Source organism: Miniopterus schreibersii (assembly GCF_964146895.1).
Source record: "Miniopterus schreibersii genome assembly, chromosome: 19".
Classification (NCBI taxonomy): domain Eukaryota; kingdom Metazoa; phylum Chordata; class Mammalia; order Chiroptera; family Miniopteridae; genus Miniopterus; species Miniopterus schreibersii.
The window spans coordinates 6,622,451-6,649,789 of record NC_138119.1 but is presented as its reverse complement, the minus strand read 5'-3'; the positions used below and the strand labels follow the sequence as shown (position 1 = coordinate 6,649,789).

The following is a 27,339-nucleotide window of genomic DNA, read 5'->3' as shown; positions in this document are numbered from 1 at the left end:
CAACCCCGGGCATGTGCCCTGACCAGGAATTGAACCACGATCTCCTGGATCATAGGTCAGTGTTCAACCTCTGAGCCACGCCGGCTGGGGGGGATCAATGATTTTTAATAGTCCTCACTGTACATCAGATTTTGACAAATGGAAGAGAATGAACTGGAATGGTTCAGGATTTTAGTTCCCATTCCCTTTTTGTGTGGTATCAAGAGATGTGGAAGAAGACTTCATTTTCAGTGAGTTAGGACTCCCCCCCCCCGAGCTGAGATAAAACTTAGCCTGACATTAGACATAGAGCAATGAAAAAAAAATTGCATAAATCTGTGGAGATGTGGAATGTGCTGCTGATATTAAAGCTGATATTCTCCAAGCCCAGAATTCCTGAAAAAGGAAAAATTGCTTTTAAGTGGTAGGTCATTTTCTCACCTGCTTTGAAGCCTGCTGGGTTAAATATGAGAGTTCAAAGTAAGGGTAGCCAGCAAACCAAATGAACTGGAATCTGATTCTGCTTATCTGAAAGGAGCTTCTTTATTTAAGACCAGCACTGTCCTCTCCTTAGAGAACCAGTCTTCATCTACTCTGGCCCCTTTCATTTCTCTGTTGCAAGCAAAGCTTTCTTCTCAGTAAGCCTTGGGAGGGCGTTATCACAACAGTGAAAAGATAGTGTTGGTCTTTGGGGATTTCAGTAACTTACTGATGAATTCAGGCTTGTGGCATGTGACTTTAGTGCTCTAAATTCAGAAGTGTGTTTGAATGTAAAAATCCCTGGTTTAGTTTTAACTAAATAAGGCAGCATTTGCAATGTTGGCAAAAAAGGTGTTATGAGTAAAGACAGGAATAAAAAAGATTCCCAAATAAATTGTTTGTTTCCGCTAAGGCAAAACTTTGTTGAAATTTGTTTTACGGAACACATATTGTAGCTGTGCTGGGGTGGGAATGGGCCCTATTTCCACATATTTCTACTAATCTTTATGTGGGAAAATGTGGTTGGACATGCCAGTGATGAATTTCTGAGCAACTCATAATTGGCTGGCTCCACTGTAACTAGGGCCTAACAATCTGCTTGATTAATTCTTTAAGGACTACATTAGCCAAGTTGCATGATTTCCAAAGATATAGAAGGTCAGATGTTACACTAACGAAAGACCTCTCTACAGAATGTCTCACTGGGATTTCTTCAGCCCCTGCCCAAAAATAATTAACATTTTTCTCCCAAAATTACATTTAAAAAATAATAAGCAGTTATAAATGCCAAAAATGTCTTTTACTGCATAGTGATCAAAATGTTTGAGGTTTGTCCACTATTCTCATCATTTTTTCCAGGGCAAAGATTGTCCTCATAACTAGGGAAGTTGATAGAAAATTTCAACTATGTATTGATATATACTAGTAGAAAAATTATTTTTAAAGGTTCTTAATTTTCCATTTTTACAAAGAGTGACATGAAATCTGTTCATAGGTAAAACATTTTTTATATTCTCCATCTGACTTCATTTATTATAATAAACACCTATGATAGTTGTATTTTTTCTTTATTAAATACATAGGGCCACATACATAAATTAAACTGACAATTAAGTTTTTTCACTTTGTTTGAAAATTGATTATTTTTCAAAGCTTTGAGACTTCTTTAGTTCATAAGAACTGATATAGTTTTTTAAATATATTGAATTGTAACAAAGCTCATAGTTGTATAAAATACTGTTCTGTAACCATGCTATTTGCACAGCAGTATATCTGAGGTATTTCCCAAAGACTGTCCTGGTAATAAAATGAGCCTATTGTGTGACAGGTCAAAATTTTAAATGTTGACGTTTTTGTTCTATTGTTAGTGCCACTGAAGTCTTTATTTGGGCAGCCTGGCATATTCCACTTTTGGTTTTATTTATTAACTGACATACTTGCAGCAAGAGAAGAGATGTTCTGTTTTCTCTGAGGGTATGAATCCTCATGCCTCCTTCTCATTGTCCTTCTAAAAGAACTAGAGTGAGAAGGTTGTGAAATTACTCAAGTTCTTCTTTATCCACATTTTCTAACTATGAACTCTTCTTTTCAAGTGAAAAAATAAATAAAGTGGGACCCTAAACTTTTTACTGCATGTCTCTATCCCTTCCCCAGGGTTTAATTCGGTTTTGAAGTTTGTGGAAAGCACCCTCTTGCCCTATTAACATGTGTCTGTTAAGTACGAAGTCCACAAAAGCTCTCCCTGAATTTGTTTGGCAGTATATTTAATTATCTTTTCCCCTCAAAGTAAAAGTCTCGGTGCCAAAGTTTAGGACATCCTGTCAGTAACTGCTACTAATATATTTATTGCTTAATCATTAGCACGTGGGGCAAATGGACTGCATAGCGGTTTTCAGAATAGCTGTGTTTCGATGCTGATGTAAACCGCTCATTCCAAATCCATTACACTAGTGATCTGAGCATTCGCGTTAGGAAGCCTGCCGACTTGCGCTTTAGAAAACATCCTTGCGTGTTGGAGACTCAGCCCAGTCCTGTGAACGGAGAGAGCAGCGGGGTAGAGGAGAAAAGGACAACCATGAGGGGCATTTTATTTTAACTCTTGTCTTGAGTGGACTTTAGCTTCTTCCTCAACCCATCAACTTTCTGATGCTCAAAAGAACTAAATTAGTGTGACTACTTATTGTGTTGCAATTCTGACCCAAAAATAATTTGGACTCCAGTTACTAGCTTTCCCCTGAAGAGACTTGTATTCTCATATATTCCCACTGGAGCCGTCAGAGGACGGATGCATTGTGATCTTCCAGGGTTCTGGGGTTGGAGTCCTTACAGTTAAGCGATTTGCTTGAAATCGCACAATATAGCCCTTCCGTCCTGGTATATGTGCTTGTTTTCAGCGATGTCACTTCACAGCTTAACACCAGCATCAGAACACAAGAGCACCTTCCAAACCAAACACAGTGACACTAAGGGGTGCGGGATGATGGGGTGGGAGCAGCAAAAACAGTTCTGCTAGAGAGTCTTCCTGTCGGGATCAGTGTGGGGAAGAGTTTTAAGTGAAGGGCTGACTTGGTTCTACTTGGTTGGGATGTAGAAAGGCCTCCATGCAGAAATAAATGCTCACTGCAGAAGCAGAGGTGCAGGTAGACAGACGCGCTGCCCACAGAACTCCATGGTCTGAGCCCACTGGACGAGCTCGGTGCTGTAAAGAAGGCACATCTGTTGTCTGTCTTTCAAATCAATTCCGTCTTATTTCACTCTTGTTCTTGCTGGGAAGCACTTAAGAAAGAGCGCTGTTTGGTCATTTATGTCACATACACAGCAACCGTCATCCTCTCTGTCTAAAATGTACAGGAATACTAAAGAAACAGTAGGCGTTGGCTTGTAATGATTCAGTGGGAATTTGATTGACTCTCTGAAATGGTAAAAAGAAGTTTTCATATAAAGTAGAAATATACCTCACTCTTCTTTCAAAATCAAAGGGTTAGTTTGTGAAGGATCGTGGGGGAGTGTTAACTGAGTAGAATAAAACTTTTTGGTCTAAAAAATGTCATAACTAAATGTCATAATTTTTTTGCTAAAGTGGGAATTTTTGGTAGCTAGTAGTTGTACCAATAGGTAGGAAACTTGGGTGTTTTCCTTAATGCTGATGAGGCAGTTTAAAAGATTGGGTGTTAATGGTATTCTGTCTGAATTTGAGGGGAAGAATTAAATTCTCTCTTAGTTCTGTAATAACATTATGATTGCCTTACGTCCATCCCGACAGCCAGCTTCAAGAAAAGAAATTATTTGGGCTTCAGATGATGCTCAACAAAATTAAGAGAATTGATATTCAGGGAAATTCAGACCACATAACCACCCTCTGACCTCATCCTGTAATTTCGAGCATTCTGGAAACGAAATGTGTATGTGCTGTTCAGAGTGTAGCAAAGGGCTGTGTTCCCATTGAGCACTCTTGCTTATTACCATATGATACACAGAGAAGGAGGCGTTTGGGGAGGAATTTGGGAAGGGAGCATATTCTCACACTCTTTGCGGCATGCCAGCTATTATTTTCACCTATTCAATATGCTGGAGTCCCAGTTTATTTCTGAAACCAGAGTTTAAGCTTTTACTCGCAGGTAGCAGCAACTTTACAATTAAATTTTAATCCCTCAGTGTTGTTAGGCTCCCATCTAGAGTATAGCTGCAACCATTCTTGGCAGGCAAATACATTGCTATTTTCTCCTGCAGTTGCAGGGAGATAGAAGAATGTTCTCTGGCTGGGGTGTGGATGAAGGCACTTTACTAATCTTATACATAATTCATCCTGGGTTGCTGGGGTACTCAGAGTTGAAACTTTGCCCTCTGATAAAATTCAGCTGGATTTTTTATTTACTTGACTCTGATCCCTTTGGGATTTAGCCCTTATTGGGAGCCCAGGGGCTCTAATTCAACTAAGCTCTAACTTTGTGGACTTCTCTTATTAATTTGCTCTGGGTGTATTTTAGCTATTGTAATACCTCCTTTAAAAAAAACCACAGCAGCACTAGAACATGCAGTTCAGTCCTGAACACCCTGAAAAGAGTCTTCTTTCATTATTGGCTTGTTGAATGGAAGGACTCTAATAGGGCTTATCTTAATTTGTTTTCATAATTTAGTTTTTAAAGAGCCTCAGCATTGAAGAATATGTTAACTATTGCTCTAGAACATCCTGTAATATGGTAGTGATTATTCTGTAACATACTGTAAGTTTTTGACATTTGAATTCATTGTATTTAGATGTTAATACTAATGGATTTGTTCATCCATTCAATGAACAGATCATTATTGGGCACCTTTGTGAAGTGCAAAGCACAATCCTGGTTTACAGTAACTTATAGTCTAGTGGTAGGTGGTTTGAGGCAGGCAGGAGATGCATTAGTATAAGACAGGCTGCTGCCACAACAAGAGATTAGTTCATCTTTGCATATTTATTCATCTGAGTAGAAGTGACTGATGAGTTATTTTCACATGCCTCACACAAGATTTAGTGACCCAAAAAGTCAATCTAGACTCGTGAAGACTTTTCCTTTTAGAAGAATTTATTTGGTTAGAATTCTTTCAGTCAAACAAGAGGAGATAGAAAGACGTCTCTTTATTTATATATATATTTTTGAATATGAGACATGGAGGACTTTCATCTTTATGCCTAACTGGCAAAGCTCATGTTTTCATAAACTATGGTATTCATTATATTTATCTGAAGTTTAGAATTTATCAAAAAATGAAACACTCTACAATTCAAAATTTAAATAAGAAATGTCTCACCTCAGATTCACACAGTAGCTGCCATAAGGCAAAAGCCTCTATACTCATACATCTTCAACTTTCTCTTTTATATCTTCTCATTCTTAATAATAACAGATTTATAAGGGATAAGGGCCATCCTGGTTTAGGAAATGAAATAGTGTGATGTCATTGTGAAGCAGAATGGGCTAGTAAGTTAAGACTAAAATTACCTGGCTCTGTGGAGAGAGACTGGGAAAGAGCAACTCAGAATTTACCAGAGCCTACTGTTAATGTCAAAGATTCATCCTGCATTCACCAATTCTGAAAATAGGCACAGATCATGTTAATTTTTAAAAATAACAAAAGGATATTGGATTAAGGCACTAAAATAAGGCTCCTTTTCCCTCTCTTCCAATCTGAATTTTGCCCATCAATTCTGCATCCTGGACAATTCTACCTTTTTGTAGGGGAAAAGTCATAAAGGCACATTTATGTTTCTGGATCGTAAGGAGAATCCCACTCTCATCCATTCAGCTGTGTTCCCATTTATACAAGACCTAGACCGTGTCTGCTAATACTAGGTTTCTAAGAGAAAGACTTAAGTAAACTCTGGGCCCCTGAGTTCCTATGAAGCTACCACCTACCCCCATAGGACTTGGACAAAGATAACGAATACAGTTACATAACGTTTATCTTTCAGATGGCATTGAGAGTAACCATATCTCTTGTTTGGCCGCAAGCCCCTTATTGGATTTTTAAAAAATTGCTTTTGAGCAATAACTTTTCCCTGGTTGCTTACTTAACCAGTCATACAAGTTGAGCCTTCTGTCTCTGTGCCTATTTTATAATAGCTGCTCTGGGAGAGCAGATGAAAAATAATAAGTCAGTTAGATATTTTATGAGTATTGAAATCCCTCCCATTCAGAAATGTAAATAAAATAACCAGCATGAGCAATCAGCTTATGTCAGATTCCAGGGTTTATGTTACATAGGAACATTATAGTGCAACCTGAAACATGCTGCTTAATGAATCCATAGTCATGTCAGAGTTGAATGGAAACCCTTGAGCTTTTCTACTGTGAAGGGTTTCAGAAATCACCAAAGATGATACCAACAAGTGCTATTGCTGTGAAGTGGCTGCCTCCCTCCCAGCACCAAATTGTGCCAGTTAAGTAAAGCAGAAACTTAGACTATTACTCACCTTTGGGCTTATTTAATATTCATAAATATATATATCCCAGTATTCTGTTTCTGAAAGTGATACCAGGAAGGTGCTAAGAGAACAGAGTCCCCCTTGTGGGTTTTGTCCTCAGAGGGTAGGGAAGTTCAGTGAGGAAGTATGGCAGATACCTGACAAATAGCTCTGTTTTACCTTCAGCAAATAGAAGAAGCCAGGGACCTAACTGAAAGTCATGAAATTGGAATTTGTCTTGTCTTTGGCTGCTGCTCTAGCAGCCTGTAGAGCAGGAGAGCTGTCTCCCCACTGATCAGGGCACTGGTTTTGCAGTCCCTAAAGCTCTTTCATAGCCCTCCTCCTGGTCACTGTGGCCTCAGGTCTGATGAATCTGTCAGCCACAAAAGTCCATTGTGCCCTGGGACATAGGAGACCTGTCAGGTTGTAACGTTGGGAGTAAGGGAAAGAAGCATATATTTTCTATTTCAAATTATTCCTTTTTTACATTCTAATTTCTTAAGAGTTTGGCTTGATTTATGCTAGTTCTGGGCCTGTAAGCCTACAGTAATGCATCCCAGTTCTGGATAGGATATTTGATATCTCTTGTTTAGCCCAGAATCTCAAATGATAGGGAGCTGTAGTTAATGACGCTTCACATTGTGTTGGGCTTTACAGGGTAGCTCTCTTTTTGTCCCTGTATGTGTGACAAATGGACTCATCTGTGCTTTCCCATCAGTGCCCTGGTGTTTGCTGACATAGATCAAGATGCTGCAGGTCTCTGTAGGGGACTCTGAACCATTTGACAGTCTAGGCACACGCAGTCACCTCACATTATTTAAGTCCTGATCTCAGCTTCTAATTTCTCTGAATCCCCAGTGTATATAATATGTACTTGCTGGAAATTCCTCAGATATTGCTCGCACATTCTTGCTTCCAAGTTTCAGCATAAACCAGCTCTTTCTATTTAGAATGCGGTCCTCTAACTGCCCTCAACCTGTCCATACCTTATCTTTTAAAAATCCAACTCAAAAGCCACCTGATTAATCTCATCCTCCCAATTCCTGTATTCTGAGACTTCTCAGTCCGTTACTTAAACTGTTTCTTTGTAATTATTGCTTCTGTACACCATCACCTGACAGCATAATATTCTAGAAATGATGCTCCTCCTCCATCCCCTGTTCTTATTACACACAAACATTTTGAAGTCCTACTGATGACCTTTTCAGTTTCCCCTGAGCTCTAGCCCACTCTCCACACCCTTTCCCTTTACCTCATGGTTACATTCCTGGAGAAACAGGCATGTGCTCAGGGCTTGGCCTCCACCTCAGCATGTGTGTGGCAGCCTGCTGGAGGGGTCCCTACAGTTGGGAAGGATTTAACCCTTCGGTTTGACATTCTCTGCATTCTACTCAAACACCTTCAAGAAGTCGATGTGAAGCCAGGAGTAGGTCTGGAGGTGGGAGTGGGGAAATTTCCACTGAAAGCCAAGTTAGCTCTTTCCTTCCCTTTTACACACAACCTATGAAGCTGCTGTCGTCAGCAGCTCACCCGACACTCTCCGGCTCTGCCTCTCTTCCAGGAGTCAGGGTTAGTTTAAGAGAAAAACTCTTGCTAGAAGCCATGACCTCGTACTTTTATCCCCTCCATCTGGTGTGCGGCCTCGTGGGGCTGTGCTGCTATGCAGGAGGTGAGCACTGGAATTCTTTAGATGATGACTTCTGAGCCCACATGCGGAGGCAGTGGGGGTGGGAAGCAGGGAGAGCAGTGAGAGCCAAGATCGATGGACCAAAAAGTAAGGTTTGCTCTGGGAGAAGTCCTGCCTATAGGTAGACTGTTTTCATGAGGTGTCTTTCTCTAGCCCCAGGGGGGCCCAGGGCAGGAAGCTGTAGCATCCCAGGTCTGTGATTGATGAACTCTGTGTTCCTGCAGCTTTCCCTCCTACCTTCACTGTTGGGGTGCAGGGGTGGGACAGGTAGGGTATGTGAAGGCTTATGCTGTCTCTAACGAAATGCATTCCAGGGTTGAACAGGGAAGGGTTCCCCTTGCACACAGCGTCTCTTGGAGCTGCTCTGTGTCACTGTCTTGGACTTAAACAGAAGTCCAGATTTTGAATGAGGGTGGGAGGAAGGGTTGAGCAGCAAAAGTTTTTGATCAAGTGTAAATCTATTGTCCGGCTCATCTTGCAGGGGTTTGTTTCTCTGCAGTGTAGGTATCCTTGCCTTGGTGTAGATAAATTACCTGTCTCAGCTAGAGGTCCCGGACCTTTTCTAGGGTCTTAGTGGGCATCTGGCCTGGGATAGGATGGTTTTTAGCACTGTCATTCCTTGTTCTTCACCTTTAAACAGAATGAAGTCTCAAAGGAAATTCTGACCCATGCTTGAAAAGCCCACAGCCTTAGTAACCTCCTTTCTTGGCTTCTCACTACTGCTTCTACTGTCTTCACATTCAGCATCACTTTAAAAGAACTAGATAAAACTAAACAAAATTTTTAAGTGTTGATCTCAAGAAGAAAAAAGGAATAGAAAGAACTTAAGCGCTATAGTTGATTAAATGTGGTCCACTTAGTATAGTGATCATGTGGTAATGGTGGTAATTGTGGCAGAAATGGCAAAAGGATTCATTGATGAGGTTAGAGAAGGCTTAGGCTGTTCCTTTTGTAAATTCTGCTCAGATGGACCCTCACAGAATATTCTGTCAGTTTGTTCTGAAGGTGCTGGGACTCTGGGTGCCTCCAGCCCGAGGTATCTGCAGTCTTTGAGGAGCACACAGGATTTGAAGTCAGAAGCTATACGTTTGAGTTCCGGCTGAGCCACTCAGTATCCATGTGACCTTGGAGAAATCACTGAGCCTCTCTGACCGGCACCTGTACAGTGAACATAACTGCTACCTCACAGGGTTGGTGTGAGAATTATGTTATGTGCTAAAGCATTTTGTACATAAAAAAAGCTTTTTATGAGTATTACTTTTTTTAAAAAAGATTTTTTATTGATTTTTAGAGAGAGAGGAAGGGAGAGGGAGAGAGAGAAACATCGATGTGAGCACAAAACATCCATTGGCTGCCTCCTGCATGCCCCCTACCCGGGGTCAGGCCCACAACCCGGGCATGTACCCTGACTGGGAATCAAACCGATAACCTTTTGGTGCACTGGACAACACCCAACCAATTGAGCCACACTGGCCAGGGCGAGTATCACATTTATTCTTGGGGCAGCCCTACCTTGAAAAAGTTGTCAGATAGAATAGCTGTACGTTAAACTGTATTCCTTTTGTCTTCGCTCAGCTTAGCCTTTCTGTTTGATCAGGCCTGCTTACAAGGGCTGGTGGTGTTGAAATAAAGTCACCAGATTTCTGCTCCTTTTGGTCAAAGAAAGGAACTCCCATGGCCAGCTGCTCCATCCAGACTCGGGCAGAATGGAACTGAGCAAAGGCAAATTTTAAGCCAAGATAGTTCAGAGTTAGGGGGCCAAGAGGAGACTCTTACCTTGCTTTCTTACATCCAGGATGACTAAAACTTCCTAAGTAAATGAGGAATAGCCACAAAGATGCTTAGAGATCATTTTAGTCATGAAAGGGAAGTGGGAAAATGTGCTTATAAATGCTCCCTCTCTTCTATCCCTTTGGAATCAGGGACAGGATATTACTGACACCCCACTGGCTGTTGCCTGAAACCTGCCAGTCATCCAAAGAGAATCACATCTTCTGGGAAAGCTCAGTTCAGTGCAGTAACTGACATATTTTCCCGAGTAAAGCCACTGCTTGCTCCTCTTCAGTACCTCTCTTGGGGAGATCATCTCTGGAACCCAAAGCTACCCTGCTTTCTAACCTAGCAAGAGTTAAAAACAACAGGGCATGAGCAGTAGGAGACTGCGCCATCCACAGAGCACAGGGCTTGAAGTGCACTATTTCCAGTGTGAATCAGCCCCGAGAAGTCTCAGACCCTTTGCTTGGGTGCTAATTATCCATTGTTGATCCCTTTCTGCCTCCTCCTGCCACCCCCAGGTGACAACTGGTCCCCAAACTAAACAGCTGTCTGCATGTGGCTAATGTAACTTTTTAATATTCCTTGGTTATAGCTGATCCTCTGCTGTTGGTTTGATTTTTGAAGGGTTTGATTAAAATCTAGTTGCTTTTTTTTTTCTCTACTGTTGGGGAGAGGGAGGGTGACTAGAATGAGAGAAGCTATGTGTATGTCCATGTATGTGTATGCTTGTTCCACACATGTGCACCTCACATGTATGAGTATCCTCATGGTTGTGTGCAGTCTGATAGGGAGGGCACAGGGTGAGAATGAAGCATCTCTTGTTTTCCAACATTGCTTCAAAGATGCCCAGCCCCCGTGGTAGCAGGCTAGCAGGCGGTTCCTAAGTGGAGGGTGGGGGCAGAGGCCTCCACTAAGGCCATCAATAACCAGGTGTGAGCCATAGGTCTCTGTGTAATGTGAAGCTCTCCCGTATTTCATCTCTGCACCCAGGGGGCGGCTCTGCAGGATTGCTGACGGAGAGCTCTGTGTCTGGCACCTCTCTCCGAAAGGCCAGGGCGCCCAGGGTCCCACCGACCTGCCCAGGAATGCATCACATTGTTCTCGGGTGCCGTAATTTGGCTGCAGGAGCAAGGCTGACCTGACGCCTCTCGGGGATGAGAAACATACTCTCCCCAGGGCCTACCTTGGGCTTCTGCCCTATGACCACTGAGAGCATTTAAATAAAGCCTCAGAAAGGCAGAGGGGAAAAAAATCCTAATTATCTCTCTTGTATTAAGCCAGTGTCCTGAGTGAGTCTGAGAATTTGGCAAGGACTTGGCGGTTGGTGTTCTTGCTGAGGGAGGTGGGAGAAAGGAGAAGAAATTTCTCTGCTACAGGGAGGAAGAGAAATGAGGCAGTGAGTGGCCATGAGTCAGACCCACAGGACTTCTCACAAACAGACCCTCAGTGGAGGCCACGTTTGATTCTTTTAAATAATCCGAAGTCCCTGTTTGCATTTTCCCAGCATCAGTAAGGAAGAGTATGGATTAGTGCTATTGTTCAAGGTTGGCAGTCATATGGGCTGGCTCTTCTCTCCAGGGCATGGTTACGGCTGGCATCCTTATGCTTACATACGATAAACTAGCTGCAGGCTGCAGCTGAGGCACTCGCCAGATGCGTGATCTGAAAGATTCTAAGGACCTTAAAGGGTAGAGATAATGTCTCTTAAGTTAACTTTGTATCCAAATAGCACTTTCTGCCTGCACTAACCTAAATATTAAAAGTGAAAAGAAACCAGGACCAATAGGAGGGACTGGAAGAGAGGAGAGGGGCTGAAAGAGGGGGGAGATTAGAGACAGTGAGTGAGTAGCAGAACTACATGGAGCCCTGACTACACCAAATAAAGTTCTCGTTTTGCTGCTGGTTCCAAATAAATTAGTTTCTGTTTGTATAGCACAGAATGGACGCCAGTTGTCCAAAGCCGATCGGAATGCAGAGGCAAGCTAAGGAATCAGAGGAAAAATTAATGGCTTGGCCATCATTCCTTCTTGAGGCCACAGAACCTCTGTGGTGGGGCTCACGTGGACCTCTTTTGCCTCTCTACCCACCTCACTTTTCAAACCTCTCACTCTCTGGACAGCTCATTCTTCTCTTAACCATTTATAGGAAAATGTAAAACGTGGATCTTCATGAATTAGAATTTGGAGCCCAGTGAGAAGCACAGAGCAGTGTTAGATGCCAGAAGAGGCCCACTTCCCTCCCCGGGATTAGAACCGAGAAAGGATGGACAATAGAGCTCAGGCTGATTCCCCATGGAAGGCCTATGCTGTCATTTATGTGGTAACCTGGAGGTTCTTGAGAGCAGGGTTAACTGGGACCTGAGGCTTTTCCCAGCAGCCCAGCATATAAGACGGCACCCTTTGTAAATCCATTCAACCCTCTTATAGAGTTCAAAGGGACTGTAACCCTCTTACATTCCCACTACCCTAAGGCTTCCTTCTCTTAATCCCAGCTCAAGATGTCAGAAGCTCTTCTCTTCCCTCCCATGCCCCCTCCCTAATCCCACCATTGGCTCATCAGTTACCCAGTTGACTCCACTCTGCAGGGAAGACATTCCCCTGGCCTGACTCACTCGGTCCCATTTCTCCACAGGAATCCCCTCACCGCAGACCACAAGGGCCCTGACTAGCTCATGTTTTGTGTTAATGGCTGTGAAATTGGAGCAAACCCCTTTGCCAAAAGAAAAACCACCCTAAACTCTCCCACACAGGTCTCCGCAGGTTACACAAATATTAGTCCTATCATCCAAATAAATCTGCCCCCATGGCCCGGAGCTACGACTCCCTTCTGCTGCCCTTACAGAGTGAAGCTGTTCCACAAACACGTGAGCACCCCAAGGGATGTTGGAGAGGAGCTTGGGAAAAGGGGGGCTGGATTTGGAATTCCTCGTGTAGCCCCTGACTCCACAGACGGCTGTCAATACTTGATTGTCCTGAGTTGAAGGTTCTGAAGTAAGTCGTGAGGGACTAGACCAGTTAGGGGCTTTGGTGAGAGTGTCTGTTGGCTGGAGTTTGGAGCATAATGAAAACTCAATATCTGAGATAGTTTCCTACCCTCATTTTACAGATGAGAAGATAGAGGCTCAGAGAATTTGAGTATCTTGCTCAAAATATCAAAAACAGCTGTGATTTCAACCCATGTTTATAACTTCAAATCTCTATACTATTCTGCTCCTTTAAAATATCAGTAGGCAAGAGATAACCACTGTTCAGATCACATGAAAATTGTACCTCACAGTTCTTGGGACTCCGTGTCGCACCCTCCAGCTTACCACCTGCTATCTGTGGAGACTCAGCTACCGCAGGCTTAGTTAGGCAGTGGGTAGTAGCAGAGAAGGAACTCCCCTACTGAAGCTAAACATGGAAGGACCAACAATAATCACCAGGTCTTGGAGAGTCACTAAATAAAGATTTGTCAAATTAATGGGGAAAGGCTGCTTTCTAAGCTGTTCATTGCTTTGCCCCAAGCCCCAGCTCTCCTTCCCTCTGTAGTCACTGGATCCCTCTCCCAGCATCAGAGGCTAGGATCTTCTAAAAATTCCCAGAGCTGGAGATCTCTACCTGCCTACTATACACCGAGGCCTCCTGTGGGCTTTGAGATCAGGATTACTATCCTCTCCCATCTCTAAGAGTCGTATATGTTTTTCTCAGTGTTTCTTCAACCTGGCTGACCACCAAAGTAAAGCATGGAAAGTTTAAAGAAAGAAAACCCAAGGCTTACTAAATTACTCTTTCTCAGGATGTTTCAGGGTATTCTGATGACCTGTTAGGCATGGGTACCACTGCATGCTGCTCAATTTGGACAGGCAGCAAGTGAGCACAGAGTGTGGTGCTGTCCAATATAGGATGGAAGGAGAGAGAGGTGGGGAGAGAGAGCATTTGTATAATTAGATAATTTCTTCTCTTACAAAACACAGCAGTTTAGAAACACATGAGCATATGGATGGAACCTTGTGCACTGTGGCTACCTCTCAGCTAACTCTCAATGATGAAAGAATGTTGAAGCCTAAGAGTTTTTTGCCTAGTACCAGGCAGTCTGCTCAAACTGACCCAGGGGAGAGATATGTGGTTTCATGTCTGTCCTATCTACCCTCACCAGGTAGGAACAAAAGGAAGCTCTCTCCAGGCACCTTTCCGCTTGCACACACGGAAGTGTCAGGAAGACAGTGCAAGGGAAAGGAGACGTGAGCCTCGACCGCGTGCTTTAGTGCAACTCATATCACTCTGAGGACCCTACACACCTCTTCCACTCTCCCTTCTAACCTCCAGAGCAGGAGTCAGGGAGCTGCTCAGTTTTTACATCCCCTGTCAACTCCTTCCCAGGGCTAAGGAACCAGCCAGGACACCAGAGTCCCTCTGGATCACTCTCCAAGTCCTTAAATAGAAGCTGTAGCAGCCCAGGGTTGAGGGTGGAGGAAGGTGTGCATGCAAAGATCTTGTGCTTTTGAGTCAGGAGGTTCGAAGTGGAGGGTGGGTGAGGTATTGATATGCTCAGGTCTGGTCCAGCCACTCTGCCTTCTTGGGGGCCTTGCAGGTGTGGACGTCCACAGTGTTTCTGCACTCCTTGCACCGAACGGCACAGCACCAGTGGAATTTGCACTCACACTGGGTGACACGGGTGACTCGAGTTGTGTCATACCCTCGGCCACAGCACATGATTTCACAGCCGTCTGTCCCTTTAGATGTCTTGCTGCAGACACGGCCTGCAGTGCCTAGGGAACCTGGGGTGGGGAAGAGAGGGTGAGAACCAAGTTACCTCTTACTTCAGCTACTCTGGGTTCCCTTACCCACATCCTCATGAGGAAACCATAAAGAATCTCTTTTCCTGAAAATATACCCACTAGCCAAAATGATCATCTCCACATGGCCCTCTGCACCAGGCTGGTTTCCTTCCACCATCAAGGCTACCCCAAGACCTCTGACTTCACCTGCAATGCCCTCCCTGCCAAGACACATCTCCAGACCCTCTTCAAAACCTAGCCTTAAGATGCATGTCATTGTTAAAGCTGGATGAAGACTCTCTATTTTATGTTTGAATTTTTCCACAGTAGGAAGTTTTAAAAAATAACAGCCTATAATTTATCTTTTCCAAGAAGTCTTGCCACAACTCTGATCCAGCTACCATTTGTTAGTATTTTGGTCCTTAGTTTATATTTTATCAAGTTGTACTATTCAGGGAAGTAGTATAGCATGGCCATTAACAGATGGGTCTGATGTCAGAGTGTCTAGGTTTAAAATCCCATTCTGCCACTTTTTAGCTATGTGATTTACAAGTTAGTTAATCTCCCTGGGATTTAGTTTTCTCATGACAATAGGCATAATAATAGCATCTAAATCAGTGGATTGTTATATCTATAATCTCTGTTCAATGGAGCGGGTGAACTGATTGGCATAACTGGCTGGAGGCACACCCCTAAGGAATTCCTAAAGACCCTGACAGTGGGAACTCTTGAAGGGTCAGGGTTATGCTTTCTGCTTGCACAGAGCATGCTCAGGACCTCATTCACTGACTTTAGCAAAGGAGATCCTGCCAACAGATCATAAAGTCATAGAATTCTGGGTGGGATGGATCCTAGACAGTATCTACTCCAACCCTTTCCCAGAGATGGGAAACTGGCCTGGAGATTCAAGAAGAGAATCAATTAACTGATTTCTGTAATGGCAGTCTGACATTCCACTGGGATATGAGGAGAAAATACTAGAACTTCTTGTTTTTTACCCCATCAACTTAAAATATCTATTCTGTATTATGTTTTATAATGTACATGTTAGTAATGTGTAAAGTGGAACATAGATATAATTTATAAGTACATATACATATATTGGAGGCGCATGCTCAGATTTTTTATCTGATAGGAATATACAGTCCACAGTGTCAGGAGACCACTGCCCTTGGGTACGGGCTGACTAGTTCTGCTCTGTATCTTATTCTTGTAACTGCGAGGGCCGGGTCCTAAGTCCTTCCCGTGCATCAGAAGTTTCCTCTGCCCTCTGGAGCTGAGTTTTCCAATGTGGTAGCCACTAGCCAAATGTGTTCATTTAGATTTAAAATAATTAAAATTAAATACAATTTAAAATTTAGTTCTTGGTCACATTAGCTGTATTTCAAATACTCAATAATCACATGTAGCTAAGTGGCTGCCGTATTAGCACAGACATAGAACCTGTCTACCATCACAGAAGTTCATTTGGACAGCACTGCTTTGGAAGGAGTTCCATCCCTCTGGGATGACTTGGACCCTCTGAATTCCAGGCCCCACTTTGGGTTTTATGAGTCTTAATTTTATGCCTCTGAGAAACACCAAAACACATATGACTCATCCTCCTAACTCCACACCTTCTTCTCCACAGGTGCATTTGGGTGTGGTAGCATAGGCTCACACCTCGGAGGTTATGGAGTGGTTTCCAGGCATTGGGAAGGCAGTCCTCTCAATTACACCACATGGGAAGAAAACACACCTAGTGGCAGAAAATCACCAGGAGAATCAGATGGGCTCCCTCAACCTTTTTCTCTTAGCAGCCTTCAAAGTACACAGACTTCTCTCTCTGTTATGTGAGTGGAGCCCTACCCTGTGTCTGTGTTGTTTTGCTCTAAACCGCTTGACTCTCCAGGAACAACAGTGATGGGTGAAAAACAGTACCAAAGGCAGCTGAGGTTTTTGACTCCACCTCACCCAAGTCTAACTGCAAAGAGCCTGTGAGTTCATGACAGTCCCCAGGGACAGAGCAGTTTTGTTGCATTGCACGTTGTTCCTAGACTAACCTATCTGAACCCGAAATCTGAGCCAAGATGGTAACTTCCATTCTTTTGGGGTAATACCATATCACGTCCCAGCATCCCCAGCAATCCCACCACAATATCTGGCACAGGTGTTGGCTGCTGTCTGCCAGTGGTTCACCTTGACAGGAACCTCCTCTTTCCTTGTTTCCCATCCCCACTTTACAATGTTCAGTGGCAATACCTCAGATAAAGCCTTTCAAGGTCATTGATGGTCTGATCCCAACTTTTCCTTCTGCCTTTGATCTCCCTCATCCAAATTCTTCACTCAGATCAACCTGCTCTCTGTTCCTGGAACAGATCGAGTACCACCTACCGTTCTACTTGTGTGGAGACGCTGTCACCTGTTCTCTCCAGCTACCCAGATAATCCCCACACTTCAAGAAACAGCTTACATTCCACATTTTCAGATCAGCTTCCCTTGATTTCCCCAGTCGTTTCTCTTTTGCAGTTGCATCTGTCTACCTGTTACATTCATTTCTTAGCTAGACTATAAAGAGCCAAAGACTTAGGGCTGCATCTTATGCTTCAGTGTAGCCCACACATTGTGCGGTACTGAGAACGGGTGGTGCATTTAACATCCACTGGGTAGTATCTGTCACATCTGTGCATCATGCAGACCTCAGGGCTGAAGGAGCTGAGCAGCCTCTCCTCTGCTGGGGCAGCACTGGGCCTGAACCGAGGCACAAATCATCACTCTCATTACCGGGTTTTCATGTCCGGAGGAGACTGACTCCTCCCACAGCACCCCTTCCCTGACTCCTGAGGCTGAGCAAACTGTGACTGCCCAGGGCTGCTGGCACTAAGAACTGATCTCTGTGTCCCCACCTGCTTTCCTTACCCACCTGCAGCCTTGTCCAAGACACAGTAGTCTGGGGAGTTGTCAAAGTAGACAAGGTCAGTCCGGGTGGCGCGGCGATAGCCTTGGCGGGCTGCGGTGAAGTTGGCGCCATCCTGGGTGGCCGTCACCTGCACAGCCCCATCATAGCGTCGCCGCAGGTAATCACCGGTGCGGCGGAAGTCTGAGAGTGCACGCCAGCAGGTGCGCAGAGTACAGGAGCCACTCACGCCATGGCACTTACACTCCAGCTTCAGAAACCGCCGCACAGCCTGGGAAGTGGGGAGGCAGGTAAAGGAGAAGCAGCCGGTCAGGCACTTAGTCATCCTCAGGACTAACAACATGTGTGCCCTGAGGTCTGCAGGACCTGGTCCTGGTTGGCTAGTACAGCCATTCATTGTTCCTTCCCCCATCAGATCCCACCCATTCTTCCTGATCAAATTCAGGAACCTCTTCTTCCAAGAAGCCTTTCTGGACCAGCAGTGCTCTCCTTTTCATGACAGGCCATTTGAACTTTAGAGCCACAGGATTCTGTTTATGATTACAGTATGCTGGCACATCGTGTGTTTTGGAGTTTAGGGTACCACGCCTTCTACTTCTATAACACATCATTTTCCAGCACAAGGCTGGGCACAGGCGGGGCTCAGGTACCAGTACACTGATTAGAACAAGCTCCTACCCTCCTCTGTCTTCATGGAGGCAGTTTTTTCCTTCTTAAAGAGTTATTTCCCTTCTTTTCTTCCCCTTTCCCTATTTTTCACCTATGTGAAGACTCTTTTTGCACCTGGCTGCACCTAGACATTCCCAGTTCCCTTGGGTTTACTGCTTCTGCCCTGGGGGTCAGGTCTTTTGGAAGTAACCTGGAGGCTTCAGCACTCCCACTTCACAGTTAAGTCTGTCACCACACATACGGTCACCCCCAGCAAACAAGGCACATGCACAGATGTGAAGACTGACCGTGCGACCACAGCGGTTGTTATGCAAGTTCATGAGGGCCCGGGCATCCTTGAGCCTCTTCTCCTTGGCATCCACGAAGGCCTTGGCGAAGCGAACGCCATAGTGGATATTGTCACTGCAGCCACCCCAGTCAAAGTCCCCACGTTGGTCATGGTGTCGGCCACGGGTGTAGGGGTCACAACTGCACACACTCAGTTCACCTTGGCTACAGGCGCGGGTGATAGCGTGGACCACCCCTGCTGACGAGATGGCATACACAAATGCTGCCTCCCGGCTACCTGGAGAGACAGGCAGACGTGTGTCTCAGCAGGGAAGCCCATGTCTGTCCCCTTCTTCAGCCCACAGAACCTCTGACTGTGAAATCTCTCTTCTCTTTTTCTTTCCTAGAGCAACCACTGTACCCTCTTTACTCAAATTGCCCTTCCCTTCCGGCAGCATTCTCCAGACCATCTGACCCCTTCCCAGAGCCCTCACTACTCTCCATCCACTCCTTCGTACATCTGTCCTCCTGTGCTGACCTCTACTCTTGCTTCCTTCCAAACTCCCTGGATCCACCTATGAAAAAGTTTCAGGGTGAATCATCCCCTCCTACTGAGTGCCAGGCCCAGTTCAGCTAAGCCTGCCTTAGTCCACAGTCCATGCCGTTTCAGGCCCACTCTGCTGGACAGTTCCCCAACAGTGGGGACCCCAGCCCAGGGGTCAGCCTGTGTGGAGTGACAGGCTACTTTCCCTGCCTTCTTCCTTCCCTCCCTGATCTCTGGGGTTGATGAACCTTCACTCCTGTCCCTCTGACACCTCTGGATTCCCATCTCATTCCCTTTCTACCAGTTTACTGTCTAGCACTGCGTAGTTTTGCTGAGCTGGGGCCAAGCCGCTGACTCTCCAAATATTTACATATCACCTTTCTGTTTATCCCTTGCTCCCATTACTGTAGTGTTGGAAGTATTGGAGTGAGGGGAGTGATTGTGGTGATAGGAACCTGGTCCTCAGCCTGACAGTGCTGGGGGTTGGGGAGGGACGGGAAAGGGAGGAAGAAAGATAGACTGCTGCTCCTTTGTCCTGTCATCCCAGAACACTGGGACTTAGAGGGACCCTTGGCTACATATCTAAAGTACTAACAGTCTGTTTCCCAACTGTATCCTGGGCTCTGCCCACAACTGTTTCTCTGATTATGAAGTGTGTAGGAGAAGGGAGAGGGGATCACCTCTACCCTACCCATTCACCACCCCAAGCATAGGAGGGGAAGCAGGAGCTGGGCAGGGTGGAAGAGGCCCCTACTTCTGAGCATGACACGGCCAAAGACAGTGTGGTCCCGGTCCAGGGTGGTGCAGTTCCAGCGGTGGTGGCGGAACTGGTGCTGACACTCTCGGATCCATTCTCGGGCACCCTCGCCCACCGAGCGCATGATGTCTGGGTATCGCTGACACAGCTGCCGCTGCCGGCTCACCAAACCGGGGATATTGTCACAGATCACTCGGGCCCCCAGTGCCCCGATGTACCTGCAAGGTGGAGATGGCCCTGTCAGAGCATCCCGGCCCTTCTGCCGCATCAGGACAGGATTAGGAGCGGAAAGATTTGGCATTCAGACCTTGGAGTGGTGCCTTCCCCCTTCCCAGCCCACATTTCCCTAGGTTGATCGGTAGAACCGGTCTCCACAAGCTCTGGAGAAATACTTACACAGTTGCAGAGAGAGTAATTGAGTGGTCTCCCAGCATCACCAGTTCCCAGCCAAAGGCCAAAGTGACACACACTCCCAGAACACAGGCCAGGCATGTGTCACATACACAGAAAGCTGTGGGCATGTCACACAAACCCATTGTCTGTTTATTTAACAAACACTAAGAGCCTCATGGAAAAATAAACTAACAAAAGGAGAGTCTGAGACAACACTCTTACACCCACATGTAAGAGGCACATCCTGCATGGCTGGTCCATGAAGATGATTTGGGGGAAGAAGGGTGGAGAGAGGGAGGGGCCGGTGGGAAGAGACATAGAGGGCAACCAGTAATTTTTATAGCCCTAGTCAGACCCTTGGAGCTAAAATCCTCATTCCCAGTGCTGAGGTTTGGGGAGGAAGACCCCACTCCCAATCCAACTCTCCTCCCCATACCCTTTATTTCCAGGCCCATCGCCATTCGTAACTACTAAGTCTTGATTCTTTCAAATTCCTCCTCCCAACCTATAGGGCAGAATATCCTGCATGGGCAGAGGGCTGTTGCTTTAGGAAGCCAAAAGCCAAGATAAAGCAAGAGGGTGACACCTCCATATTCCATTCCCAATTTGCCCGATATGAACTATTACAAGAAAGTAATTTTGGGTGGGTTACTAAAAGATGGGTGGGTTGGTAGAGTCATTCTCAGATTTCTCCAGGCAATATTTTCTCTTTATTCAAACCCTCTTAGCCCTGGACTCCACCACCAGCCCCAGGAGGACCATTTCAGAGAGAAGACAGGAGTACATCATCACCCTTTCTCCCCACGAGGCCGCCAAATGAGATCTGACCCATTCACCCACTCCTCACTCCCTTTCTATCTATGTCTCCAACACCTAGCACCTTCCTTGGTTTGCAGGGAACTCTCCATTCTCCTGTCCTAACACATCAAGGGACGCCTTCTCTCCCCTTTTCTGAACAGGTGGGGGCCAAGGAGGGCAGTTGCTGCTACAAACAGAAAATATTTTGGTTTGGGCTGTGAATGAGCCTGTGGTTTGGGAAAGGCCCCAAAATGGGCCTAGAAGTAGGAGAGGAGAAGGGAGGGTGGCCAGTGGGTAAAGGGGAAAAGCCAGACTGCCTGGGGCTCTATGTACCCCCTTCCCCCAGTTCACATACCCGGCCCTCACCCACAGACTGGATCACCACTGGTGATACCAACTCAAACAAACACTAGGAGGGCTGATGCTTGCCTCTTCTGGAACTCAGCAGGGTTGATGGGGTCCATCTGTCCCGGGGGAGGGGCGAGAGGGCTGACCCGACCCAGAGAAATCCCATGGAATCAGCGTCCCCAGCACTGTCCATCAGGGCAACAGCTTCCAGGAACAAACAAAATAAACACCCCGGGCTGGGCCAGGCCGGAAAGGGCCTCCTGACGCACAGCCTGAGTTACACCCACTGCTGCGGTGCTTTGTTTGGAGATTCAAGACCGTTGGCGTTGGAGCTGGTCCCTGTCTCACCACCATTCTGCTTCCCCAGTCCAGCCCTGAGCACTGCCCTAAGCAATGGGTGTTTGTTGTTTTTTACTGGGGCTTGGGAAGAGGGGGGTTGGATATAGGAATGGGAGACCAGTAATCCAGCCCTCATGAGACAGTCTAGAGGGAAGCAGGCCAAACTCTGGCAAAAAGTCCTTCCTGTGGTCTGACTTAAATCCATTCTGCTGTAGCCCACATTGGTCCTTCTTGTTACATCCTCACTGAGCGTGGGAACATCTGTTCAGTATCTAAGATGGGAAGATACTCTTACTACCTCCCTCACCCCACTAAGTAGCTGCTTCAAGATTCTGCAGAGCAGGGCCTTTGCCTGCTGACCAGTGGTCAGCCCCTTGTAGTTGGTGTGGGGGGCCTCCAGTAAAACTGAGCCTGAGCCCTGCCCATCTCCTTCTCAACTCAACACATGCCTGCAAAATGCCTACCATGTGTCATGCACTCAGCTCAGCTGTTAGGGGCACAAGGATGTTTAAGGCTCATGGGCTGGTAGTGGCGAGATACCCCTGACCCTCTAGCTTTGTTTACCCATCCAGTTTTCACTTCCTTCCCTGCTTCCTGCCCCAGAATGTTTTCTTCACCTGCTTTTGACCAGTTCACATCCCTTCCTTTGACAAAGTGACTCATATCCTACTCTATGCTCTAGCCCCTCGCTACTCAAAGAACAGCAGTATTTGCATCACCTGGGGATCTGTTAGAGGTGCAGAGCCTCAGGCCCTACCCCAGGCCTACTAAGTCCGAATCTGTACCTTACCTACACCCCCAGGGGATCTGGCCGCACTGCTCCATGAATGCAGGGGTTTTGTCTGCTTTGTTCACTTCAGTGTCCTCAGTGCCTAGAACAGTGTGTGGCACATAGTAGGTACTTAATAACTATTTGTTGAATAAAACATAACTGCTCTGATTTGCTCCCCACTCTCTTCTCTCCCCTCGCCAGTCATAAGCTTCCTTTCGATGATAGCATTATTCCTCCCCAACACTGCCAGCCTCTTTGCAGATGTTTTATGTTTGTGTCTTATTGAGGCCAGGGAGCCTCTTCTTATCTCCCCCTTTCTTTGTAGTCCCTAGTGTACATGGTTCAGTCCAGCTCACAGAGGACTTTGAACACAGGGATAAGACTATTACCCTCCCTTAAGCTCTTTTTATTTTTTATATGTTTTTATTGATTTTTAGAGAGAGTAGAAGGGAGAGGGAGAGAGAGATAGAAACATCAATGAGAGAGAAACATTGATTGGCTGCCTCTTGCACACCCTTTCCTGGGGATTGAGCCCAAACCCCAACCCCGGGCATGTGCCTCAGCCAGGAATCGGAAATCGAACCGTGACTTGTTGGCTCCCTTAATCTCTTAATATAACATCATTTATATGGTACTTCAGAGTTTATAAAACATTTTTCTACACAGAAATCCTATGAGAAAGAGAGAGAGCTCCATTTTACAGGTGAAGAAACTGAGGTTCAGGGAGAGTAACTGATAATACCCAGCTCCATCCATCAGAGCTAGTCAGGAGAACCAGGTGAACCAGGGACTCTGACTCCAAAGTCCAAGTTCATCTTCATTCCAAGGGCAGGAGAGGCTTAGCCAGGAGCAGGCCGACCTGACTTCAAAGTTGGTTGAACTCGAGTTTCTTGCCACTCCCCTTCTATCCCTCACTTTATTCATACGTGAAATGGGGATAATAGTAGTACATACCACGCTGGGTTATTTGGGGAATTGAAGACAATGGTGCTCATAAGGTGTTTAGCCATAGTGTCTGGAGCTTAGTAAGGGCTCATGAAGTGACAGCTAACTGTTGGTGACAATAATGCTAAGTTATGAGGCCACTCTGTTCCTCTCCCTTCGTGATTCCCTGCCTCCAACCCCTGCAGAATGCAAAATGAAACACATGCCAAAAGCCTCCGTTTCTTGTTCTGTTTGTTGTAGATTAGGAAGAGACCATCATTCTCTCCTCCTGTTAAAGGTGGGAGAGGGAAGGACTGGTTGGAGAGGAAGGGGAAGGGCTGAGGGGAAAAGCAGACTGTCAGCTGGTGAGAGTGGTGACCTGCTCCAGGTAGAACATGGACACACAGAGTCAACAGCGTCTCCTCTGGGGGTTGTACAGAATATTAGTCTTGCTGGGTTTTTCCCAAGGGAAAGAGAGAGAATCCCTTTGGGGGCCTGACCGGCCTTTGGAAAGAAGCTTTCCACTTGACCCCAGAAGTGCTGTCCACGGAGGCTGGCATCTGTGGCCTGAAGCTATGACAGGTGTGAGGTCAGGAGAGGGAACCAGCCTCTGCACTCACTCCCCACCCCAGCTCTGCTGCTGCCTCCCTCCATTTCACAGGGACTGCTGGATCCCACGGCTTCACCCGCCTGCCTCCCCAGCTAGCTCTCCCACCCAGGAGTTTTCCCCAAAATCTTTAATATGAACCACGTGGTGGGGGGGAGTAGTAGAGAGAGAAAGGAAAAGGGGGAGACAGTAGCTACGGGGGCAAGATGGGGACTACGAAGGGCTCCAGATGAGTCTTTTGGAACCACCTCCAGCATGCTGCAGAGCCAGACTGACACTTCCTCACCTGAGCCCCATGGTCCCCAACACAGCCTCCCAGACTGGAAAGACAGAATGGAGTCCCTGAAAGCAAATTGCCGTCTGGGGTGGATAAAGGTGCGCAGTGGCACTTCATCCCTTCTCTTCAGGGCCACTGAGGGCTCCTGTCCCCGGCCAGAAGGAGCCCTGGAAGGTAAAGGGGATTTTGCGCTCAGGCTGAACTTTGACCGGCTTCTCTCCTCACCCCTCTTCCCTTTCCCTTTCTGAAGGAATGCTTCACGCCAGATGTAAGATGTGGGCCTCCCTTCGCCCCCATCCAGAACCCCCCTCCTTGCCTTCCCCAAGTCTGCAGAGATAAAAAAGATCCAAAAGAGAGATTTTTCTGAAACAGGAAAACAGGGTGGGGGTGGGGGGGTGGCGAGAGACGCATCTTGAAATGATAGGAATCCGCTGGAGCTTGCTGGCCCCTCAGCCAGCTACCCTCACCCTTCCAGCCGAGATTCCCAGCCGGAGGAGAAAGCCACAGCGTGCAAGGGGAGAGGAGACCACACTCTTAGGTGGGGGTGCGGGGTCGGAGGGGGCAGAGTGAAGACAGTAAGGGGGCACGGCATGGGTACAGAGGGGCCCAGACGGCTTTGATTGGGGGGTGACGAGGAAAGATGAGAAGACTGAGTCTTTTCTCTGTCCAACTCCCCCCCTGCCCTGCCCCCCAGAAGGAAAAAGATGAGTGCCATCCAGGGACTGGGAGCAGGGGTTCAGAAAACAGACATCTAGTCGGTTTGTAATGCCTTCAGCTCATCTGCCCTCTTGTGAAGTGTCTGGAGTGTAAGGCCTGCAAGAAATCTGAGGAGAGGGTCTCAATATTTGGGGGCCAGAAGCGCCTAGTTCTCGGAGAGGAGAGAGAGGGACAACTGGGGGAGAAAAGGAGGAGGCCGGGAGGGAGATATCAAGGTCCAGAGTGGCATCCTTAGAACAGGCTGAAGATGAATGCCTGCGTTATGCAAACCCAAGTGTTTTGTTTTAATTGTGGGAGTTTCTAACCATATTTTAAACGGGGCCGTTTTTTGGCCACCATTCCACTTCTAACCTCGTGCCGCGCGCTGCAGCCTCTCCAAGCCTCCCTGCGTTACCGCGAGGGTGGACCAGCGAGAGGCTCTGCACCCTGCGCTGCCCTTCACCTCCCAGGGCGGCGACCTTAGGTGACCAAGGGCTCCTGCTGGACGGCACCGAAGGCCCCAGTAGGCGATTGCTTTCTTGAGTCCACCCTGAGAGAAACTCGGAAGGTAGCTTTTGCCCTAAAAGGATTGAGCTGAAATACGGGCTCAGCATATGGGCTTCTGGAAAGCCTCGACCACCGGGCGTCCTGGCTCCAAACACCCAGCAGCCACCTCGTCGGGCGGAGAAGGCGCGGCGCCCCCCATCTCCCCCACCTCGGCCCCCGCCACTCCGCAACTGCTGTGACAGTCCTACGGGGACCGTCTCTAACTCCTTCGGTGGGACGACCTGGTCTCCTGGGCTGCGGGTGCTGGGAGCTGTGCATTTCCTCCGGTCGCCTCCCGCCTCCCTGACCCACGGCCTCACCCTCCCACCCCTGAGAGTCACACTCACCACCAGGACGTGTCTACGCGGGCCGGCAGCGCCAGCAGCAGCAGCAGCAGCAAGCAGGCAAGACTTAGGCGGGCCGAAGCCCGAGAGCCGTCGGGGACCGCGAGTCTGGGAGCGGGCACGGGGACGGGGGCGCTGGCGCGCCGAGGGGGTGGCTGCGCGGCGTCCTCCGCACCACCCGGCTTCAGCATAGCTCCCCAAAGACTCCCGCCGCGCGGCCCGGAGGGGCGTGGACGCGGCACCGGCTGGGGTACTCAGGCTGCTCTTACTCACCCCCCTGGGGGGCCATAGGCTCGCTGACGGCTGGGGACTTACGGGCACCTGGACTCCCGGAGCCGGGGCGCAGGAGGGGCGCAGCGAGCTGTGTCCGGAAGCCGACGACGGCGCGCCGAGCTGACTGGGGCGCGCTGCCGGGGCGCGGGGTGCGGTGTCAGGGGGTCGGCGGCGCGGAGTGGGGCTGCGGGTAGAGTGTGCGGACAGCCCCTCCGGCCGCGGGCTCTCATTGGACGGCGCGGGGCGGGGCCGAGGCTGGGGACACGCGCGGTTCTCAGGGCGGCTCCGCCCGCGTAGCCCGGGCGCTCCACTGCGCCCTAGGTGTGGCGGCCGCCTCCGCCCCTCGGGGCCCCGGCCCAGCACCGCTCCGCGCCCCCACCTGCTCCGGCGGACGCTCCGGGCGCTGCCGCTCCCGCTGCGCCCCGAGCGCCCAGTCCCAGCCGACACCGCGCCTCCGGGTCCTAGCGCCCTGCACTCGGCAACCCCCAACTAACGTGGGCCACGGCCGGGAGCGCGGAGGGGGCCTGCAGGCGCTCTCCCCTGCCCCCCGCCCTCCAGGGACGCGGGAGCTGAGCGCAGAGGACGCCCTCATTTCCTCGGGTCCTCGCTCCGCTCTCGCGCTTCTGTGAAATGGGCAGAATCGGGAAGTTGCGAGAGACTCTTACTCCCCTTTCAACGGGGCGCCGTGGGCGGCCGGCTTCAGGTAGGGGCTTCGCTCCTCTAGGGCTCGTTGCCCGGTTCCTCCGACCCACTGCGCATCGCAGCCCCCCCCAAAATGTTTCGACGTGGCTTCCGCCCTCCCGCCCGGCCCGGCCGCTTCCCCCCGGCCCGTGGGCCGGCCGTCGATGGCAGAGCCGAGGGGCGCACCTGTACGCCCGCGCCCGCGCGCCTAGTCTCCCCGGCTTCCCTGTGCCTCGCCCCCCCCGGGCGGGGCTTCGAGTAGGGAAGAATCAGAAACAGCTGGGCGGTTTCCCCGGACGGAGGCCGGGTGGGGGTCCTGCGGAGAGAGTGGAGGCCCGGGAGCCATTCTCTCCGTGCCTTCCCACCCTCCTTCCCGCCCATTGCCCCTTCCTCCTCCCGGCCCCCGGCCCCCTCGCACGCCGCCTGGGGGCGTGGCAAGTCGAGCGGGGGTGGGAGGCGCTGACTGCCGACGGCGACTCCCCTCAGTTCCCGCCCCCCACCTCGCACCCGCCCACTCCGCACTCCCCAGGCGGGCAGGTAGAGCCTCTGGGGGCAGAGCGGCCCTTACTGCGACGTAAAATTTCGTAAA

General features: G+C 48.2%; 2 protein-coding genes across 10 annotated transcripts in view; one reads left to right on the top strand and one right to left on the bottom strand.

Annotated features, from left to right (window-relative positions):
* Positions 1–27,339, top strand: part of ST7L (suppression of tumorigenicity 7 like) — a 124,495-nt gene that overhangs the window by 48,464 nt on the left and 48,692 nt on the right. For 2 of the 9 annotated variants that reach the window (XM_081121294.1, XM_081121298.1), the window contains one exon: positions 20,874–22,569. The exons of 5 other annotated variants lie outside the window; for them this stretch is intronic. In XM_081121294.1, coding sequence (XP_080977420.1) covers positions 20,874–20,972 — 99 coding nt within the window. In that variant the 3' untranslated portion in view covers positions 20,973–22,569. Of the gene's footprint in view, positions 1–9,077; positions 9,166–16,249; positions 16,901–20,873; positions 22,570–27,339 lie in introns of those variants that run through there. 2 more of the 9 variants (XM_081121296.1, XM_081121295.1) reach the window with 2 other exon arrangements.
* On the bottom strand, positions 13,024–26,479 carry WNT2B (Wnt family member 2B). The gene is made up of 5 exons (XM_081121306.1): positions 25,800–26,479; positions 19,750–19,970; positions 18,472–18,749; positions 17,522–17,786; positions 13,024–14,619 (listed from the first exon to the last, which is right to left on the bottom strand). The coding sequence occupies exons 1-5, from the start codon at positions 25,985–25,987 to the stop codon at positions 14,390–14,392; spliced, it is 1,182 nt and encodes a 393-aa protein (XP_080977432.1). The 5' UTR covers positions 25,988–26,479; the 3' UTR covers positions 13,024–14,389.